This window comes from Fragaria vesca, linkage group LG2 (assembly GCF_000184155.1).
Source record: "Fragaria vesca subsp. vesca linkage group LG2, FraVesHawaii_1.0, whole genome shotgun sequence".
NCBI lineage: Eukaryota > Viridiplantae > Streptophyta > Magnoliopsida > Rosales > Rosaceae > Fragaria > Fragaria vesca.
This window is the reverse complement of record NC_020492.1, coordinates 11,477,096-11,499,780: the sequence shown is the minus strand read 5'-3', so window position 1 is coordinate 11,499,780 and position 22,685 is coordinate 11,477,096. Positions and strand designations below refer to the sequence as shown.

Genomic DNA, 22,685 nt, shown 5'->3' with positions numbered 1-22,685 from the left:
GAATATCACGAGTGTCGCGTGTTCAGTTGATATACTGTAATCTTCCCTAGCAAAGAGAGGAAATACATAGACAATTTGGTTGTGATACGTTGTGCAAGATAGTAATTTTGCAATGCATTCACAGCTCTAAGCATTTAGAAAAAAAATACATATGTTTTGTTTTATCAGTTTATGAGATAATAAATAATTTCTTTTCCATATGGTATATGAATAACATGACAAAGCCATAGTATACTTCAGCCATACACTAGTCTAAGACTAGGATACCATAAGATGGGGGGCGATGTACAGCTTATTCGTGTACTTCTTGGCATACACGACTGCTGGTGCTTTCCATTTTTGTGCAATTGTTGCTGGTTTTTATATTCCATATTGTTCTTCTTGTATATTGCACATCTAAAAATGTATATTGGATTCGCAGCTTCTTTCAGCTGCTACGTTTTTTGGGGCAATATTTTGCTTCAGTGCATTTTGCTTCTCAAACATGTATGCTTTCCTAGCCCTGTTTTCAGTTGGTGAATTACTAGTCTTTGCAACTCAGGTATGTGCCTATCTAATTAAATTGTCTTCTATGATTTGATTACTTGGTTGATTCGCCTATGCTGCTAGTACAGTACTTTCAAATTTTCACTTAATGGTTTAAGTTGTTAATAGTATTTTGTGGTTTAATTAATGGCTTAATCTGGAATACCTCATATGGTAGTTACTGTTATGATTATGTCGCTGTTATTGACTCGATATTGCATTTATGTCCTGAACTATGGTACTTAATCTGACTTTCCATGTTTCCCTCCGCAGGGTCCTGTAAATTACATTTGTCTGCACTGTGTCAAACCTAGTATGAGACCACTAGCTATGGCCATGTCTACTGTTTCTATTCATCTTTTTGGGGATGTACCTTCCTCCCCTCTTGTTGGAGTTCTCCAGGTTAGTCTCCCTATTATTATTACTATCAGGCAAATAACACATTAATATGACTATTCTGTACACTTTTCAAAACTTGGCCAGAAGCAATTACTGAACTAAAAATGCAAGCTCTATGTTCCTACACTTTTCGCATGATTACGTAGTATACACATTAATTTTTCGATTTATCGTTTTTGGTTGTGGTTAAGCAGTGATTCAAAGTGATTTAACTGACATGTAGATGTATGGTGAAAATCAAAGCTGCCATTTTTTATGATGAAACTGAGTTCTATTGACTTCCTGCTCACATATTTGAGTTGAATTTTTATCTTTGCATTTAATGGCAGATCGTAAGTATAAGAAATGAGTGAAGTACTTTTATTTTTATTTCTTGGTTTGAGACACTGATTAAAATTTGGGCCAGAGGCAGAATTTGATACCTTGAACTCAGTTTTGAAGTTTACAAGCAGTGATTTCATATCAAATCATTATAGCAGCCAAGGGATGGTGATAGTTATGTAAAACTCACCTTCCTTATACACCATTTCTGTGTACCATTACTTCCACTGTATGGCTGAGTATGTTTTGATTTATTTGTTTCTGGATGTAGGATTACATCAACAATTGGAGGGCGACTGCTCTTATTCTAACATCTGTATTCATTCCAGCGGCTGGTATATGGTTTATAGGTAAGTGTTTCTTAGTTTGTTACGTTCTTGGGGCATTTATTCAAGGGACAATCACATATTAATAATGGAAATGACGTTTTCTGTAATTGTAGACACAGCATTTTAGTACTGGTAAGACACTTGGTATCAATACTTGACTATATCCACGTCACTAGAAAAGAGCTAAAATAAATTATTTTCTTTCTTTCTGTTCCTTTGGCAACTCCCATCATGTTGATGGAATCATCAAAGACTACCCTTTTGAAACATGTACATTACCAGTGAAGGGAGCAGACCAAACTGGATCATATAGTTACTGTAATCATTGTTTGTATACCATCACAGGAGTTTTTCTGCCCAGTGTGGATAGATTTGATGAAGAAAGTGAGGATCTTATCTCAACAACTGAAAGGTCAAGCACAACTCCTCTTCTTGAAGGGACGAAGACACAATCGACTGGATCTATTGCTGAACCATAATGTCAAATACTTTATAACAGGGGGAGGTGGGATCTTGGTTTACCCGTCACATATGCTTGTACAGTATGTCCATCAAATCATGTAAATATGGTCCCAGGTCCAAGGGCAATTCTCTTCTTTTTTTTTTTCTTTTTTTTTCTCGGTTCTTCTTGACAATGACAGTGTACACCGTCATTCTTAATTCTTGCAATGCTTGTAAGAAATTATGATCCAGAGGTCATTTCTGCGTAAAATTCCAATTCAGTCCATTGTTTTCTTTCTGTGCGGCCAAACTAGTAAAAAATACTAGATGCCATCCCCATCCCCCTTCCCTTTCTTTTTTTTTCTTTTTTTTTTTGTCAGACTTTAGAATCAATTAATCATTAGAACTATCAGCTGCTAAAGCAGCTAGGAGAAAAGGAGCTGAAATCTGCCATGAGATGGGCTGTTCCTCTTGGTGCGAGTGATTTTCAGGTTCGCATGAGCATTTAGAGTTGAAACTCAAATCATCAAAGACTCGTCCCAGAACTCAAGTGTTCTGTCCATCTCCATTTTGGCATTTTCTACTTGCCTCGGAACATTCTCAGAATCTGTCTCCAAAATAGCCGGAGAAAATCATTATCAATCACAAGCTGGACTGTCATAATGCTGCACGCCATTGCTTCTAGGTGAAGCATCAACATTCACCTTAAGCCATCCTGCAGGAGGTGCATTCCAGCGTACCACTCTCCCTACACGTAGTCAAGAGTTCCCAGCTTCTCAATTTTGAAATCGGAACTCTTGTAGTCGAGACACTACTGAAATCAAAACATCACTGACTTGACTGCTTTTGTTATCCCACACTTTACAATCACGCTCCTATCAAACTCCCCAAAGAAGATATACCAATTACGCTCCTCTCCAAGACTCTTCAAAGACTAGTTTTTTTTTTTTTTTGAATATATTCGAACAGAAGTTTACACACCAAAATGTAATAATGCATGGCATACCTTGTATACTACCACATTGGTTTGGAGAATTGGAGCAGCTGCTTAGTGAAAGTATAATCCCGGCATAGATGAAGTACCGTCTCAATAGCATTAGAGCAAAGGGGACAGATCAAAGTCTCCAACTCCACCCCTTTTGAAGATAAAAGCTCCATACATGGCAGTATGTCATGACATTCTCTCCAAATGTGGATTTTAGCAGAACTTGGATTTGTTACCTTTCATATTTTCTTCCAAAACTCACACCCACTGATAGTTCAAAAGGACTGCGAGAAGATGAAGTAGAGACAGAAAATCTATAGGCTGTTTTCACTGAAAACTGACCACTCTTGCCAAAATTGCCTCTGCCTCTTCATTCGGACAAATGCTCAAACCAAATTATAGCTAATTAAATCACTCACTGACTAGAAAATGTTCGATGTAGCATTCCAGAGTAAGGATTATCAAGCTTGGCTAAAATACACCGTTGAAATCACTCAAATCAGATAACCTACGAAAAACTAGGCCCCGGAGCACACATTTGCTTCGTTAACGGATAGACACGCGCATAGGTGGGAAGAGCCAAAGCCACAACTCAAACAATATCCTTGCCCGCACCACTAATCAACTTTTGCTTTCTTTCTTTGGTCGTATACTTTGTACTTTCTCAATTCTGAATAAAGACCGTTGTTTCCATTAAAGATAAAAGGCGTGATGTATAATGCAAAAGAAAATAAAAAGATCATACCTTCCTTGGTTAGGCTAATCGATAATGGATATTGCAATCTCTGAGACCTATAGTTGGTTACCAAGAACAGGGATCGCTCAGAAAACAATTACTATACCCAATAACTCTGATGTTATACAACCCATTAAACACCATTCAATTATTTATCTAATTCCAAGACATGAAGCCCTGAAACTGAACTGTGTCGCAGGGGACTGGATTGCGCAAATTAATATTCCTTACAGATGGCATAGTATTGATAATAACAAGTACAATCATTGCATCAAGTGTACTTCTGAAATTGTCTCATACAATATAGATGCAGACGACACAGTTAGGATGAGGTTGACCACCAACAAAGGATCATATCCATTTGAAGGTTCTGATGGATCCCAAAGGCTTTTGAAGCTGAAACATTTATTCAAAGTCCTAAGCATGTCTCCTCTTCTCCTTGTCTTTCCTATGTTTCCTCTCGTCTGAGGAATGCCCTTTTTCATGCTTCTCACGTTTCTCACGCCTCTCATGTTTCTCGTGCTTCCTCTCTTCACGCCTCCTTTTCCTTCGACTGCTTTCATCCTCGGACTCCTCTTCAACGTTTTCTTTTGGTGTAAGTTTAGGCACAGGAAAATCTTCCATTTTAGGTACACTTGCACCCCCCTTGACTGAAGGCTGAAGAGAAGTTGAATCATCCCAAGGGACAGGTGCTCTACAGTAAGATAAAAAATAACAGGGTGAAAACTGAAAGATTGAATGATCAATGATGTATCAAAACATATCGCTCAATAAACAATAAAGGGAATACAAACATGACTGCAGGAAAGATGACACCCTAGAAAGCATATCAAATAAAATGTAGAAACCCCCTAGACTTTAGTTGCACAACAGTGACACATATCACTTCAGACGTTACATTGTTACAATGTAACATATTTCCAATAGTTATTATGAAAAGCGGCATACTTGACCTTTTTCATTTACCTTTATCATGGTATAGATGATCTAATTTGATAAAGTAAAGCTTTAGAGTTAGTATACATTAAACATAAAGTAAATTAAGATCAATTCTTGCCAATTAAGTATTAAGGTTGACTCATATTTGATGCTTGATCCTTCATCCTCTTCCTAGTTCTTCCTCACAAGTTCAAACTTCCACCCATGTTAACTTCCCCATTTAGCAACTCTAGCATACCAAGTTTATTACTTAATGATAATAGAGATTATATATGCCTATCCAATCTCACGATTTGATGTATATATTCTCTTTCTGTTTCATCTAATTGTTGCGACTCATTATGGTGAAATTACAATAACTGACAGTCAATTTTCATTATGGCTTGATTTTCTGAAGAAATTACAACAGATGTGGTTGTGCATTGTTGTAAATCTATGTATACAAATCAAAAGTTATTTTGAAATACCAACCTTGAAAAACCAAGACCATGTACGTGTGCTGCTTCAGCATGCCCTTCACCCAAGTCCTCTGCAGTAGAACCTCGCTTCACAAGTTCTGAGAGCTCATGCTTATCAAGCCGATTGCCTTGAGCTCGGTTTGCACGCTTAGGAGCTAAGCCAAGAGCCTCCCTCATAGCCTGATCCTCTTCCTCCTTAATTCTTTTAATCTCCTCTTTTGCAGCATCCATTTCAGCACTCAATGTTTTTTTGTCTCTGCTATACCAGTTTAGATCCTTACCTGTTGAAGCAGTATAATAAACACGGTAAACAATCCCCTTAAGTCTTTAAGCGAAACATTCCAAAACAAATATTAAGTTTGATCACCAAAATATAGTCTTTTTTGGCATCTAACTAATATGATATAAAGAGATGAAAACAGTGTTTCCAACATATAGAACTTAACGTAATTCGAAATGACTAAACACTTTTTGATTCGGCTAATATATTGAAAGGACGAAGAATAGACAAACAGATAAATCTTTTTTGGCATTATGAAAACACAGTCTTTCAAATAAAAACATAGAACATAGAATCTATAACAATGTTGAGGACTATTCAAATGAGTAAACTTTTTTCTGATTTAGCTAGTATATTGAAAGGGATGAAGAGTATATGGCCTACAATGGATGTTTTAGATTCTTAACACATTGCGGGTTGGCCCATAACTAATGTCCTATAAGATCAGATGCCACATTCCACAACAAGATGAAAAGAAAAATCAATTAGTGATACATTGTAGAAGACTTCTTGACATTGGAAAGCAATAACTGTATTGACAAAATTAGTCACAAATTCGAAATGTATATCAAAGATCTTCCCAACGAAAATGAACAAAAAAATCAACGAAGATGAGCATGGATTGATTCATAACCAAGAACTTGACAGCTTATCCTTCCAACAAAAACCTATGTTAAATACTTCATGTAAAATGGTTAAAATAAAAGAATAGAACTAAAACAATGCAAATAGCATCAAGATTCTACCTTTTTGCCATCTACCAACAGGGGCCTTGATACTGTGGCCAAGGTAATTCTCACGGTGCTTGTCAACCTTAACATCGTCCCAACTAAACTCTGTAGAGCAAAAGTAAGAAGAAAATCAGTAAAGCATTAAAAAGATCACATAGCTTCCAAACAGTACGCACCTAAATTACAATAGATCTATTTGTATCCATCATGTCAATGAGTATGCACATAAAAATTAGAGAGTATAGAAACATTATCAAGGTGCTTCTGATGTTCGTTTAGGCTTTCGGACCTTCAGTCTACTTGGGGCATTAGATTTGTGATTCCTCATTCTATCTCTATTTTGAGGTTTACTCCGAATGTCTAGTATGACTTCCATCAAAAATACTTAGCAGAAAAGAGAAAGACCCAGTAGAGAAAAAAATGTGTAATAATCATATGCATAAAGCAAGGGAGAGAGGCCTTACGATCTCGACCACCACGAACTCCACCTCTAGTAGGATGATACATATTGTGTTTGTCAACTAGCGAGCAGAGAACTCCCTTCCTGTGTTTGGATCTGTCAATATCAGAAAATTTTGTGAGACACTATATTCTCAACCGGAGCAACAGCATACATGAATTTCAAAGGACACCGAAGCAAAAGAAACTAAACCAATGGATTCAGTTCATATATATCATTCAGTTTTGTTCAACATAATTGAGAAACACAGTAAGTAACCCCAGAACATGGCCCAGAAATCACATAGCATACCCAACCTACGAAATTGACAAGTGTCAAAGATTGAGCAATAAAAGTTTGAGCAGCTATGCCTTCAGTCATAGCTGCTCTCTTTTCTTCTTAAGCGGACTCCTTGTCCGCCTCCTTGTTATTTGCTATTTGTCTCAATTAAAAGCTGTTTCTTCAAAAAAATAAAAAAATAAAAAAATTGAACAATAAGAACCTACCCAAACTGGAAGAACAGTTGAGAAGACACTGATTATGAATTAGCCGAATTAGCCGAAGATGTCAAACAGATGTATATCAAAAGTTGCCCAACAGATTTTCACATTCTCTCAAAAGAGGAAGAGTGGGAAAAATAAAGGACTTCTTCGTGATGGGATTAGATTTAGGTTCATCCTTTTAAATTTTTAGGCTGAGAAGTCCAATATACCACCATGTATCCTAACTATTTACAAAACAAAACGTATCTAGACACACAGGCACTTTTCCAAACTGCATATGAATTAACAGTCAAAATCAATCGTCAAGTCCTCATTAATTTCAGCACAATTTGAAGGGATGTGGCACCATGCTTGAACTTAAACACCCGAAAGAAACTACATTTTGTTCCTTTTTAACCAATAAATCAGAAAGAACAATATCATTATGTGTAGTGTGAGGTCGACCATTTTACAGAAAAATGATGACTAGCTTACCAACTCCACTAAAGTCTGCCAAAAGAATTATAAAATAAAATCTGAAGATGGTTTGAAAAGTGTTAATTCAGTCTCATAAGAATAAGTGACAATGAACAATGCCAACATAAAATTTTTCTTTCAAACAATCTTCATCCAGAAAGCTTTACTGTAATTACTGTCTCAAAAAACTTCAATAGACCACAAAGCAACTATGTGTGGACCTGAATTTTCAATGATCACAATAGAGGCAGCGAATGAAAATTTTGCACAGAAACTTTGATCTTAAGCATTACTAGTAAGCAACAGTGCAAAATAATCAAAACATATTACTCAGTACATTCTGTTAATCGGACTTTGATCTTTTCTAATTATGGGGTGAAACCCAACTGCTTCTACATGCCTGATGTCAGCTAGTCCTCAAATGGCCATAGTATGATATGAATCTATGTTTAAGGGGTAGCAGCCATTCGACGTAAAATGAAGGTAGGGCCTTGAATTGCCTATGTCCATCTTTGAACTCTCCAAGAAACAAATTGGTTTGAATCACAATCGACACCATTATGCCAAACCGGTAATTAGACTTCTTATTCATTCAGACACAAATAGAAAACAGCAGCAGACTATTAATCCGATTTTATCAATGAAATTTCAATTTCATGATGAAAAGTGCGATCTTGGTCCTCAGCATACATATATAAATGGAGTGAATTTCAGGGCCTCTTTGAAGACTGAAGAACTAAGCTAATTATTATCTGAATGCAAACTTCCCATATATAGCAGAGTCGTACCTGAATAGATTGTAGGATTAGGGTTTCGAATTGGGGGTTTTTGATCTGTGAGTAAGGGTTTTGATTCGCGAGTCGGTAGACAAAGGCTAGTCGTTTTGATGCACAGCTGCTGGAAGAAGAACACCGGCGCGACGAAACTGGGCAATTTTACTACCTTGTATGGTATATCATCATCCAATTATATACTACCTTGTTATTTTTTTTTTTTTTTTCTTGAGAAGAATATTTGTTTTTTCTTAGAAGAACTCGATTGGAAAATACTCAAAATACTACTTTTTTTTTTTTTTTTTTTTTTTTTTTTGAACTCAAAGAGAATTTTGTTATACTCAAGTAAATTGTACAATATGAATCGGTCCGTTACCATGCGTATAGAGGACAAGTAGGATCATAAAATTCGTATGAGGGTTGTATCCTCATTTACATTTCGGCGCACAAGTAAGCATACAATCTAATAGAAAATAGATTATAGGCTAAAATTCCACATATTGGAAAATACTATTGTCGTGATATCGGTTTGAAAATACAGATAAAACCTATCTAAGCTAAATAAACTATTTACTATCTCTGAGAGCGTCTTTATTGAATAAAGGGCTGATGAGGCTACTTTTAAGATCAAACCATCAAATACAAATAAAGCCTAAATCCCTAATTACAAAGACCCAAAATAATATCGAGAATCTCTACAACGTACATATATTCTAACCAGCACCAACTAGCAAAGAGTACTACCCTAAAAACGACTCTATTTGTTTTGTCACAACGGTGGCATAATAGACAGATTAGTAGATATGTAGCCGAACACATATCCTAATATCCAATAATACAATTTTCCTACTATGTTGTCGCCGGAGAATAAACCTGAAGACACTTAATTTCATCCTGTCACTAAGAGGTTCCACCCATTTGACCAAGCAAAAGACACGCCTCTTACCTAAAACAAATGAGGCACACAAGATGCATAGACTTACACAAAGCCTTCGTACCCTACCATATAATAATAGGGTATTATTTATGACATAATGCCGCTTGGCATTATGGGTATGTATTATGTTGTAATTCCAAATACATAATTAAAATAAAATAACGGAAGGAAATAAAATTTTAGGCCCAAACCAAGGACCAGGCCTACATGTTACCATGCCAAACCCTAGAATAAAAGTTGTAAGTATCTTTGCGCCTCCCTCCCCACAAAGTCACCGTCGTCCTTCCATCGAAGGCACACCGGCCATCCCTAACAGCCAATGGCTGTTGCGTCAACCTTCCCTCCTTCCCATCCCACCATCTTGTCTTGCCTCCGGTGGAAACAAGTTTGATACAATATGAGAGATGTTTGCCAATGGGTTCGAAACTGCTAACCTAAAAATGGTTTGAATGTCTGATATGGGGCTTTCAGATCCATACTTGCCATTGCCACCTCATCACCACCTATTGCCTCTACCTCCCACTGGCGACACTCGACCTTTGGGATGACCGACTCCAGGTCTCCAGCCAGGTATGCTCCTGCCCGACGATACCTCTGCGCAATATGGACGGCGCAGCCACCAAACAACTCCCACTCCGGCTTGTTTCGAACTTTTTATAATTAGCCGATGAGAAGAGGTGGAGTATCAAGCAAATTAGCTGAAATGAAAGCTATGGTAGCAAATTGACACCACGGTGAAAGTTAGGGTAGCAAATTAACAATTATGCCTTTATATATAGCTATAGCTAACTAAACTTTGGTTTCTTATAATAAATTCATGGGTAAATGGGTGGGTATTGAAATTATCCATGATATATGGGTGGGTAAATATCCATACCCAATGGGTATAAATGCCAACCTTAAACACTTTCAATATGGCGACTTGGGCATTGAAATTGCTGGAAGACTACCAAAAGGAAAATATCTATTATCAGTGAGTAAGGGTCCGAGGAGATCCATGAAATGGAAATTCCCACCTAAGGGAATACTGAAAGTGAATGTAGATGGAGCCTATGATGTGAAGATGGGAAGGGGTGGAATCGATGTCGTCGTTAGAGACGAACTAATGTGTAGCTGCATTAGCTAAATTTATTACATTTGTGCAGTCGTCCATGCATGTCGAAGGTCGAAGCCGAGGGAATGAGAGCAGGCTTATAAGTGCCACACATCAGCAATGGGATGAAATTGAACTAGAAGGTGACTATGTTTTGGTACTGCATGCTATCAACAACGAGAGTGAGGACTTGTCTGAGGTTGGTTTAATTACTTCTGATTTTATGTTATATTTACATGCTTTCGATTTTTGCTTATTAGACATGTTTATAGGGAAGCAAAGTTGTTGCGCATAGATTAGCACAAATTGCTAGTACATCCATGTTGGATGAGTTTTGGATAGAGGATGTGCCTAATATAATTCCATATGTCCTATTAGATGATAAGTGCCCCTTTATATCGAGGTATAGGCTCTATGTGCCCCTCGTTTTAGTCTTCTATTATGAATAATGAAAATCTAGGGAGCAGTTACACCACATCAAACTAGAGGGCATCTTTGCCTGATTTCAAAAAAGAAAAAAAAACTATTATTTTGAAATTCATCAAATACTACTCAATTTAATGGTCTTCATTAAAACCTCTCTGATTTGATTTGATATAGCTAAAGTCTATCTTTAGGTTCGAAGACAAGGGTCAAGTCTGAAGCACTTACGTGGCCGAATGAAACATAAGAAGTCCACAAATTTACCGTGCAACAATAAGCAGAGAATTCATGCCCTTGCAAAAGCTGAATCAAAATCGAATGATTCCAAACATGTCTTGAAATAATTAGTTATTTTAGTTAAGTAAGACTTCGATAGTTGGATCCTTATTATCTGTTAGACGACTTTGAACGACGCGTGTTCAGTTTTTTTCAATGGTCAGCACTTGTTGTTGTTGTTGTTCTGTTTCCTGTTTGGTCTTAGAAAAGTAAAAATAAACGAACCCAGAAGACCCTTAAATCCTTACATTACAAGATCATATAGAGACAGAGATTTGGGTCTCTAAATTTTAATACCCAAGTCATTGACTTGGCTTGGGGAAATTTGATATTGGTCTTTAATACATGTCTATGGCCAATCCTCCACATGAAGAATCAAAGTCAGTCGTCAACATTGCCTCAACCTCATTAAGAAGGAAACCAAAGCGTCCGTCCTGGTTCACCCCCAAGAGGTAATCTTTCTCTTTTGTTTTCAATTTTGTTTATGGGTTTTCTTTGCTTGTTTGTTTTTAATTGGTTTCAGAAAGAAAATGACTTTCTGCACAATTGAAATGTTATTTTTTTTTTAGTTGAGACAAAATTATTGGATGTTACTTTAGTAATTAGGGAGGTAGCTGAGTTGAGTATTATATGAAGGTTACGCAATTAATGATTGTGAAGCCATTAGTATTAAATTGTCTTGGGTTTGTAATGAATGTGTACTGACCTTTGTCATTGCAGGTTACTTCTCATATTTTGTGTGATTAACTTGATAAATTATGTGGACCGAGGTGCAATATCAAGCAACGGTGTGAATGGGAACCTTGAAATTTGTGAGAATGGTATATGCACACCTCCTACCGGCATACAGTAAGAGTTATTTCTATTTTCTTTTTTAGCTTTCCACATTTGGGTGTCTTCATGAGTTTAGTTCACACAATAATGTTTCAGTGTTGTCATTTTGAAACATACCGGAAGTTCCTTGAGAGCCAAGAAACAAATTTACTCAATAAAAAGTTAAGAAATCAATCTTGTCTCTATATGAAAGAGATCATCTATTCTAGAAGCACATAACCGGAGAAATAACTGGAATTGTTCTCTGATTATTGTTAGTGCACAACTGGTATGATATGTTAAAATTTCCACACTACAGTTGTACTTATTATTTCTTTGTAAATGCGGTACTGCTCAAAGTTAGTTTTAAGAATTGTTTAAAGGAAAAGAAAAGAGAGGAAAGTTTGTGTCTTTTTAAATTCTATGTCTAACCTTTGTTCTTTACGCTTCTGCTTTTCTTATACTTCTTAGTTACTCATGCTAAACATGATTCCTCTTTGCCTCTTTTTTACCGTTGTCTACTTGCCATGAAAAATTTTCATCAGAAAGTTTATGTCTTCTTGATTACAATTCTTTGTAGGGGGTATTTTTTATTGACAAATTTTAAAGTTGGATGTCTATCGTCAGCTTTTTTGGTTGGACTTTTGGTGGCTTCTCCAATTTTTGCATCACTAGCAAAGAGGTAATATGATTTGTTGCCATGGTAGTGCATACTATTGAAGATATCATCTCAGTTATTGCACACAAGTACTGAGTATTGCAAATTATATTCATTGAAAAATATGCATGAATTTTTTTTTAAAAGAAAGAGAGCTCACTATATTTATATAATGATGTAACTTACTACAGAAGAAAAATTTCAATTTCTCAATTATGTATTATCTAATTTTGCAGTGTAAATCCATTTAGGCTTATTGGAGTTGGATTGTCAGTATGGACTTTTGCTGTAACTGGTTGTGGTTTTTCATTCAGCTTCTTGTCTCTCTTCATCTGTCGCATGTAAGTGACTTGATTCTTCTTGTTTTCTCTATACACCTCTGGCCTAGCTTTTTATTGTTGATACGAGATATTTTTATGCTATATTGGTTGGTTTTTCCTGAATTAATCCAAGTGTTGTTTTTTAAAGGCTAGTTGGTGTTGGTGAGGCTTCATTTATTAGTCTTGCAGCTCCATTTATTGATGATAATGCTCCAGCTGCTCAGGTATTCGAACTTTTGTTTCTGTTTAAATCTATGGTTTCACATCTGTTTGACATGAGATAATAACATTATTATTATTAGATTAATTTAATAACAGTCTCATGATTAGTTTCATGTTAGCAACAATTAATTAGACAATGCTTGATCTTCATGTCATTTTCACGTGAGATCTTCTTTTACTATTTTTTTAAGCTGCGAAGCCTCCGTGTCTTGTAGTCTCTTTGAAGACGTGGTTAGATGTACATCTTAGGTCTAGGCTGATGATCGGTTTCCATTCTTTGAGTTGGTACTATAACTGAAAATTGTTTTAATTGATGGATGATACGAAGGATTACTAGCTAGAGTATGATGCAGTATAAAGGTACAAAATAAAAGTTTGTTATAAAGTTGACTTTTCAGAATGTTCTTACAACATTTGAATGAGGTTGAGTTCTAGAAATTACCAATCTATAAGATTCTAACAAATGGCTAAATTTAGAAAGTTGTTAGCCTCAATTGTCATTTCGGCCTCGAGTTCAAAGGGCTTATGACTGATTTTTAGATTGTGCAGCTCCCTTATTGTGACACACCATTAATCATTTTGTTTATTGAAGTAAGGTAAACCTTTTTTGGGAAAATAAATAGGTGCATCAGTTTAAAAAACGGAAAGATTCCGGTTCATCACTAGGAATTTACAAACTTTTTGTTAACTTTGAGAAAGTTCTCAACTTTTATCTATTTATTTTTTATTATTTAATATTGTTAATAATAACAATAAGTATATCATTATTAATTAAATTATTATTATTATTATTTTCTAACAATGGGTGCTCATTAGTGGTATAGAAATGTTATAAGAGAAGTTTTTCAAATAGCTAGATAAGCTCCGGTAGTGTTGTGTCAAATCAGGACTCATAATATAGTTTTTCAAAGGTTTTTGTCGAAACAAAAAGGTCGGTGTTTCAGGCCTGAATCTCCGGTATTGTTGGCAAACAAAAACTTTTCAGGGTATTGTATTTTATTTGGTGGTTTGTTGTGTGTCAATTTGTTTTTTATATATTCTTAACTTGATGTTTATAGTATGGTAGTGGCATATGCAATGACTTTTGATTCCGTTATACGTATATAATGAAATATATTTGGATTTATTAGTAGTTGTATTACTAATGTATTGCTATTTGGATATAGTGGAACTAAAATAGCCTTTAGATATGTTCGGTGGTTTGTGTGTTATAAATACATTTAACTAGATGGTCTCATAGAGTCATAGTATAGTACGTAGTGGCGTATGTAGTTAGACGTGTATAGTAGAACATGTTGCAGTCATCTTACGTTTATTTTATAGGATTTTGCTTATGTTCTCAGTTGTAGATTTTCTTTACTTTCTATTGTGTCTCCCCCATTCCCTCCCGCCATCCACTTATCATTTATGTTCTCTTAGATATACTGATAATGTTGCAACCTCTTTGTTTATGTCTTATTATTCCTATTTGAAGTTTTCTGTCAACTGATCGTGTCTTTTTATGTCAGAAAACTATATGGCTTTCGACATTCTACATGTGCATACCATCTGGATATGCACTTGGTTATGTTTACGGAGGCTTGGTAAGTTTATATACCCCATTGTTTCATGATTTATGAAATAAAAATTGTTAGATCATGACATTATGGATATATGAAAATATTCTTGTACAACTGCAAAAAATTCCTCAATTGTTTCTAAATTTCATTAAATATTTCAACCATTGATTAGTTTATGATTGTCTGTTATCTTAATGTATAGGTGGGAACTTCTCTCAGTTGGCGTGCTGCATTTTGGGGGGAGGCAATTTTGATGCTTCCATTTGCTATTCTAGGATTTGTTATGAAGCCATTGCGGATGAAAGGTGTACTTGTATGCATGAATTTATTGTGATCTACCATTTTATGGCCGCCATAAGTCATAACTAATCAAATACCTTTTACAGGGTTTAAGCACAATGAATCAACTGAAGCAATGATTTTGCATGAGACGGTTGTCTCAGAAGTTCAAGGTATACTTTGTCTGCACATAACATGAATTATTGTGTCTGAAGAGCTTATAATTAATAGGAATATTTTCAATAAATATGTTATATGTGAAACATTCATGAATTGCTCCATAAGATTTTGTAGGATCTTCTATTTTTATATGACATTTTTCATCATTCATTAGTTCTCTTGACCCTTTATAATTTAATTTGGTCCATCTAAGGCCCCGTTTGGGGTTGAGGTTTTGGAGGAATTTTCGCTTATTTTTATATTTTTGGGCTCTCAACCTGTTTGGTAGAACTTCCAGAACTGCGTTTTTTTTAAATTTACAGTAGAAAACCACAAATTTTAAAAGCAGGTCGTGCCTTGCTTTTTCTCATCCACGTTTACGGAACGCTTGTTCAAGCATTGGTGGTTTAATAATTTTTTTGGAAATCCTAATACACCCTCAATGAACTTCATTGACTTCGCCATATTCAATCGTGATGGGCATGCTCGCTTCCTCTAATTTTTGATCCTTTTCTTATTCAATCTCTTGTTCTTCACCTTTACTTCTGTCAATTCTGCTCTGAATTCATTGTTCGCGATGCAACGTTACCCAAGATATGCCTTCATGGATCTCTATCTCTGATTGTTTGACACCGCTCAAAACTTTCTCTGGGTTCGGTTTCATTCAGTCAAATTAATTCCAACATAGATTGCTCGTACCTGTTTGAATCTATATATGGCTTGCTTCTTAAACTTGCTCTGGGTACAGGTCCAGTTAGTTGAATAGTTGATGAATTCAATTAATTAAGATAGAGGTTGGATCTTGAGAATAATTCTCAAATATAAGTCTTGTTTCTTTCACCAGTGCTTGGCGCCTTGGCGTTTTGTTCTTTTATTTTTTCTCCCAGATTTTGTTTATATGTTTACTTACCAGAACTTATGAACAGTTATATAATGATTTTAATAGGAAGCTTGAATTGTATATTATGTAATACAAACACTCTCAAGATATCATACAGTGTATAAATGGTTATTGTGAATCGATTATGAGAATCTTTAATTAGCGAGTTCACGGAATATACTTTCTGCAATACTGCAAATCTGCAATGATCTACAACGATGTACATGAGTTCTACTTGCTATGAGTAAGAGAAGAGAAGTTTATATGTATGATGTCTATTTTGGTTAATATACATGATTATTGTGTTTTAGCATTCACGTTACCAAACAGGTTGATTACATTATTTCAATAAAAACAATTTTAAAAAAGCAGTTTACCAAACATTCAGTATATTTATTTTACAGCAAATTATTTTTATAGCTGAGTTTTTATACAACAGATTTTTCTCACTGCAATACCAAACTAAGCCTAATATGTTTTCTATGATAAAGGTCAATGCTATTGATTAAATCATTTGTTCAAGAATATTGCTTCATGATTAAAATGTTTTCTCATTCCTAGTTTTTGGGTAGCAGTTTGAAGGTCAATTAGCGAACAAACTCTGGTACCATGATATATGGAAAAAAAAATAAAAGATGTTATTATCATGTTATTGGACAATGCTTTAAGAAATATAAATTATTACGAGCACAAACTTGTATGCTTGAGAGGATGAAAAACATTTATATTTAATATTTGACTATATCATGAATTTCTTCTGTCTTTGATTCTCTTCCTTTACCAATAACTATTTACTACACTTTTTGTAGCTCCTATTCTTAACAAGATAATTAATCTTTATGTTATGTTGGTTATATTTCTTTTGATAAGTTCTTCTTTAGCTATTGCTAATATTGTTTTGAAACCCAATCAGGTGCTTTGAACCCCAATGATAGGGCAATTTCTATGAAGGAAGATGTAACAAATTCTATCACACATGAACTTGCCAAGTGAGTCATTCATCCTTCAACTTATATATATGCAAAAAATTATTTTGTCATGTGTATTAATAGAAATTATGTCTTTTACCACCACATGGTTGCCATAATAGATTGCCTTTTTTATTTTTTTGACAAAAATGAAAGTTTCATTGATATTCGAATGCCAGAATGACAATATACAGTAACCGCAAATGATCATATAGACAAGGGGCTCATTTATTGTGAGCCTAGCAGAGGTAAAATACTAGACACAAAGAGATACTAAAGAAGTACGTGTATGGTTGGAGCCAAGGCACTCAATTGCAGTACTCCAAGCCATACGCAGTCATCTAATGAAGCTAATCATCACAGTCTGTCTGCTCACGTTCCCAACACAGAATAGTAGCAAGAAAATTTATTCGTGCACTTTAGGTCAGGGCAATAGTAGTCAGCCTAGATTACTAGATTGGGTGTAAACCCTTAGAACTTCCCAGTCCCCACTAGGCTAGAAAAGGCTTAAATCCACAAATAGCAAACTTAAGCCCAACTAGAAGCCCACATAGCTGCAAAACCTGAGCTTGACCCAAATCCAAAAGGCATGACCAGATCCGTCACCCCCGTCCTCACCGCCAGCCTCTCCGATCTTCAAACGTCACCAATTAGCGGACGGTGTCACAGCTGCGTGAATCCTCGACAAGGCATCCCAATACCCTTCAGTGCACCACTCCAAGGGTTGACCCGCTCACCAAAGAACCACGAGTCTGCGACCCACGACCAACAACGGCGTTGACCCAATCATCAAACTACCCTCGCCGCCAGAGTTCTCAACGCAGAACACCAACGACCACCAAACTCACAAAAAATACCAGATCTAGAACCTCTCTCTGTCCTATGGCCAAAAACCCCGGCAAGAGACTAAATGGGCATAGAGAAATCTCGTCCAGCAGTGAAGCTAGGCGTCGGCGAAGCCATAACGGCTGCCAAGGCAAGGCTGCCACTAGACAAGATGGGATTTGCACTCGCTACTTAGCTAGGGTTTTTTCTGAGTCGCTCTCGTCTTTAGCTACAATTCTCAAATCTAGTCACTAAAACTGATGTAGTTGAACGTTGTTCATCAAGGATAACTCATAATATATTGCCTTTAAACATATCCACCATATATAAATGTGAATAAAATGTCGGTTTCTGACATTGTGAATCTTCTGTTTTTGTGTTATATGTTCACAAATAAAGCAACTATTGTTGACATTATAGATTTGATTGATCTATTTTTCTAATGTACAAGTAAAATAATGAACAACTTACCCCATTTTGTTTGGAGACAAGTGTTTTTGAATCAATTTATTATCATCTTATATATCAACATTTGTTTTTTTTTTTTGGGACAAAGAAAAACAAACAAACTATGAAAAATGAGTGGCCAAAGAATCCACAAGCTAGAAATAAAGCATCTCTCTATATGACTACACGAGTACATGACCCAAACTCTTAAATAATAACTTTTTCTAAAGGAGACAAATAAAATGTTTTAAAGCCGTGTCACTGAGGCCCACTTCCATGCAAGCAGGTTGGAAACGAAGCAAGACTTTAGTGTTCGTAGGTGATGCATTTGTCACTGTATCAGGGCTTGTTTTTTGAATTAGAGAAGAAAGTTTGTTTATTGTATAAGTCCATTTCCTAATTTCTAGCAGTTTTTTTTATCATAGATATTATTTTTTGTTTATATTTTTTTTTAGCGCTAACATGACATGCTTTTGGGGAATACCTACCATAGATACATTTGATGTTTAGATTCTTATTTTGTGGCAGGCCAAAATTTGCAACAAAATTAAAGAATCATCTTTCAAGGTTTATGAATGATATGAAGGATCTTTTGGTTGACAAGGTTTATATCATTGATGTTCTTGGTACGTTTTTACTTGAAAAATTATACAATGTGTTAATGTATGGCATGCATCAACTTTGTCTTAAAGTTGTAAAATGAGTCATCAAAGTGATAATATTAGTCCTCAAAGTTGTAAATGAGTCATTAAAGTTGTAAAATGAGTCATCAAAGTAATAATATTAGTCCTCAAAGTTGTAAAATGAGTCATCAAAGTGATAATATTAGTCCTCAAAGTTGTAAATGAGTCATTAAAGTTGTAAATATTTGTAGTTACTACATGAGTCTTTAAAGTAGTATTATTATTCATTAAAATGGTAATATGAGTTCTTAAAGTGATAAAAAAAAAAGTTGATGTAACTTTGAGGGCTAAATTATCACTTTAAGAACACATTTACCATTTGAGGACTAGTGTTGTAACTAGAATTTTACAACTTTGAGGACCAAATTTACTACTTTGAGGACTCATTTTTCAACTTTAGGACAAAGTTGATACATACCATGCATTAACACACCTTAGTCTTCCGCCATTTACTTTCCTCTCCGGCCTTTTGCTTTACCTACCATCTTTCGTATGTGATTTCTTTGGTTCATCGTTGTTTCTCTGTAAACTAGCTATTTTTCTTGGTAACTACGTTTTTTCATAACTCATCAGTTGAGATATAATAATTTAGTGATCTTTGTCTAGCTACTACTAATTTTCTTCTGTGCTGTTAAAATTTCGTTCTTAGGTTATGTAGCATACACCTTTGTAATCGGTTCGTACTCATATTACGGGCCTAAGGCCGGCTATAATATATATCATATGGTAAGAAACTGCATTTTATTTGATAAATTGTTCAATATAAAGCTTTCCTGTTGTTCTCATATTCATGGTTTTTGTTTTTCATGGTATTCGGCAGACTAATGCAGATATGATTTTTGGAGGTATTACAATTGTGTGCGGAATATTAGGTACACTAGCGGGAGGCTTCCTTCTGGACTTCATGTCTAACACTATCTCCAATGCTTTCAAGGTAGGTATTCTAGCTTGTACTTCTATTTGGAAGGATCTAGATTGCCTTCCAAGCTCCATGCATTATTTCTTTTCTCGCCTGGAATACTGGGGTACTTCATCATTTGCTTTTGAATTTTGTTAATTTGCATTCTTTTTGCTTATGTTCTAATGCTATTTAATAGTCTATAAACATTCATAGTGACATAGTCCTTTTGAGAAGCACGTCTATATATAGATGCCATACAGTCTTTTGCGGAGTGGAAAACAAATTCCATTTTCTATATTTTGTTTTTTGGGTGCTAGGAAGCTAATTGGATATGAATTAGGAACCCATCAGAATTTCACAGGTTGTGAAGTATGATATCAACAAATGAGGTTGGCGTGCGATTGTATTTTGATAGGTAAAATGATGACTGATGCCTTTCTTCGTGTTATGCATTCTCAAACAAGAATGGCAGTGCAGCTTTCATCAGAAAGTTGGGATTAGGTCCTAAGTTTATTTACTGTATTATTTTTCGCTTCGTTTTTTTGCCTCTCTAAATACTAGACTTCTACCATATTGCAGCTTCTTTCAACAGCAACTTTTCTTGGGGCATTATTATGCTTTGGTGCCTTTTGCTGCAAGAACATGTATGGTTTCCTTGCTCTTTTTGCAGTTGGGCAACTACTTCTCTTTGCAACTATGGTACACATCTAATCAATTAATTCCACTTACTTGGCCGGCTTGTTCGATTCACCTATTTTTCAGATTTCTCTTACGGTTTAAATATGAAAATAGCTAGTTACCATTGACAGTTTAATACACTGAGCTTAGCAGGAAATGACATCCGTCGAATATTTATTCTTGCAATTTTTATATGTTTCCCTCCGCAGGGTCCTGTAAATTTCGTTTGTCTCCATTGTGTTAAACCTAGTTTGAGGCCACTATCTATGGCCATTTCGACTGTTGCAATTCACATATTTGGAGATGTGCCTTCCTCACCTGTTGTTGGAGTTGTCCAGGTCTGAATTATTTAAATATAATCTGTCATTGCGTCCATGCCTTACAATTGGTGAAGCTGGTATTCTGTTGAGATTCCAGTTGACATAGGAGAAGTGTGTGCGTTGTTAATGCTCAATCATAGAAAGCAATCGTGAGTTAGTTTCATATTCTAGTCAAGTGTGTTTGGTTTCTTAGAGTTGGTTTTGACTGTGCAGGACCACATGAAGAATTGGAGGTCAACTGTTCTTATTCTAACATCCATTTTAATTCCAGCAGCGGGCATATGGTTTACAGGTAACTTTTTGTTAGTTACTCTGTTACGTTTCTTGCTTTCTTTTCCTTGCCCTAAATCGGAGGATTGTGATGATCAGCTTCTCCGACTTTAATTAAGTTTACAATTTCGGACCCTAAACCCTGTTCATATTTACCTTTGAAGTTTTTGTTTCCACTACTGCAGGAATTTTCTTGGACAGCGCGGATAGATCTGAAGAAGAAAGTGACGATGAAGAAAGTGATGATGTGATAACAACTGAAACACCGTCGCTTGAAGAGAAGAAGACAGAAACAACTGAATCTGCAGCTGAACCTGTCACATATTCAACTGGTGTGTAATAGGTCCTTTTAATTCATGTCAATATGGTCCCTTTTGCAATCTTTTTTTTTAATTCCTGTAAATATTAGAATCATTTTCTCTGTGTTAGACTTCACCCGTAGATGTATTATCCTCAGAGAACATCCCGAATAATAATAGGTCTCTAGTCTAACCTGTACTCATCTTCCAAAAAATATGTCCAGTACTCATCAATCTCACGGTAACTAGCTGAGTTGAGCTAGCCTATTAGCCATATCATTCGCTTCTCACTGTAAAAGAGTTTGCATACCTGTTGCAATCTTCTACAACTCTGCCTACGTCATATAAATCTTGATCCCCTAGCAGGGCGTTCACAAGTACTGCAGTCAGTCTGACTCCACCTCCAACTCCTCCCATCCTTGGTGAATAGCTACTAACAGGCCGGCACGAACATATTCCACCTCAGCCTGAAGAGCTGTTTGAATGAAAGGTTGAGACTTGAGACCTAGCAACGCAGCCTTGCAATTTACATTTGGTACCCACCACAGGCTTCCGCTTTCTCATGTTCAGCGGAACAAAACAGCCACCCTTCCGTACTAAGTTGTTCCTCTCGCTCCAGATCACTCATAGGGAGAAAACAAAGAATTCGAGTTGTTTTCCTTGTAAAGATTCAAACATAGCATGAAGCCAATCCGAGACACTCAAAGCTGGATGTACTGTTGGGTTCAAACTCGTAGGGACAAGCTTCCAAAACATGCAGCGCGTCCTCCCTCTCCCCTTCACATAAGGAACACATCACTGTGGGAAGAGACACCCTTTTCTTTGTGAAGGTAACTTCTGTAGGCACCACATAATTTTTCCATCAAGCACCAAGTAAACATGCGCACCTTCGGAGGCATGTCAAGCTAGCCTCCCACAACTTCTAGAAGTTAGTGCCGCCACTAGAAGAGCCAGCAGATGATGAAGCATGTGTCTCCAACTTTCAAATAGCACAACCAACATGATATGACCTGACTTGACACTATACAAACCTTCTTGTCAAAATGCCACATGATTCTGTCTTCTCCACCCACCAAACTTGGGGGAATTCTTGCAATAGTTTCAATCTGTGCCACAGTAAACAACTCCCTCAGAAGCCTTATATTCCACTTCCCACACTCTGGCGTCCATAAGCTCGGCCACTCTCATATTTGCAGTACCCTGCATGGGAGGGGAGAATGGATGTTAGGGGGAGCTCATCCCAGATTGATAAGTTCTCCACACTCCCCACAATAAACGTGAAGCCTTCGTCAAGCAGCTCTTTCCCCTTAAAAATGCTTCTCCAGGTAAATGATGACCCCTTTCTCAACTCAGCCTGCAA

The 22,685-nt window shown here is 36.1% G+C and overlaps 3 protein-coding genes across 3 annotated transcripts in view; 2 read left to right on the top strand and 1 right to left on the bottom strand.

Moving 5' to 3' along the window:
- The window catches only part of LOC101296443 (probable sphingolipid transporter spinster homolog 2-like), a 9,424-nt gene extending 7,115 nt beyond the window's left edge, over nt 1-2,309 (top strand). The window contains exons 13-16 of the mRNA XM_004290246.1: nt 422-541; nt 799-927; nt 1,517-1,595; nt 1,920-2,309. Of these exons, the coding sequence (XP_004290294.1) occupies nt 422-541; nt 799-927; nt 1,517-1,595; nt 1,920-2,053 (462 nt within the window). The 3' untranslated portion in view covers nt 2,054-2,309. The remainder of the gene's footprint in view (nt 1-421; nt 542-798; nt 928-1,516; nt 1,596-1,919) is intronic.
- Nucleotides 2,310-3,893: 1,584 nt separating this feature from the next.
- Nucleotides 3,894-8,469, bottom strand: LOC101309019. Its single transcript, XM_004290288.1, has 5 exons — nt 8,331-8,469; nt 6,609-6,700; nt 6,160-6,249; nt 5,147-5,414; nt 3,894-4,430 (listed from the first exon to the last, which is right to left on the bottom strand). Exons 2-5 carry the CDS (start codon nt 6,649-6,651, stop codon nt 4,154-4,156), a joined length of 678 nt encoding a protein of 225 aa, XP_004290336.1. The 5' UTR covers nt 6,652-6,700; nt 8,331-8,469; the 3' UTR covers nt 3,894-4,153.
- Nucleotides 8,470-11,389: 2,920 nt separating this feature from the next.
- Nucleotides 11,390-21,366, top strand: LOC101309032 (probable sphingolipid transporter spinster homolog 2-like). The gene is made up of 15 exons (XM_004292395.1): nt 11,390-11,496; nt 11,765-11,893; nt 12,438-12,539; nt 12,752-12,856; nt 12,984-13,059; nt 14,566-14,640; nt 14,819-14,921; nt 15,003-15,077; nt 18,735-18,800; nt 19,507-19,583; nt 19,678-19,791; nt 20,338-20,457; nt 20,646-20,774; nt 20,970-21,048; nt 21,212-21,366. Exons 1-15 carry the CDS (start codon nt 11,390-11,392, stop codon nt 21,364-21,366), a joined length of 1,512 nt encoding a protein of 503 aa, XP_004292443.1.
- Nucleotides 21,367-22,685: the final 1,319 nt, after the last annotated feature.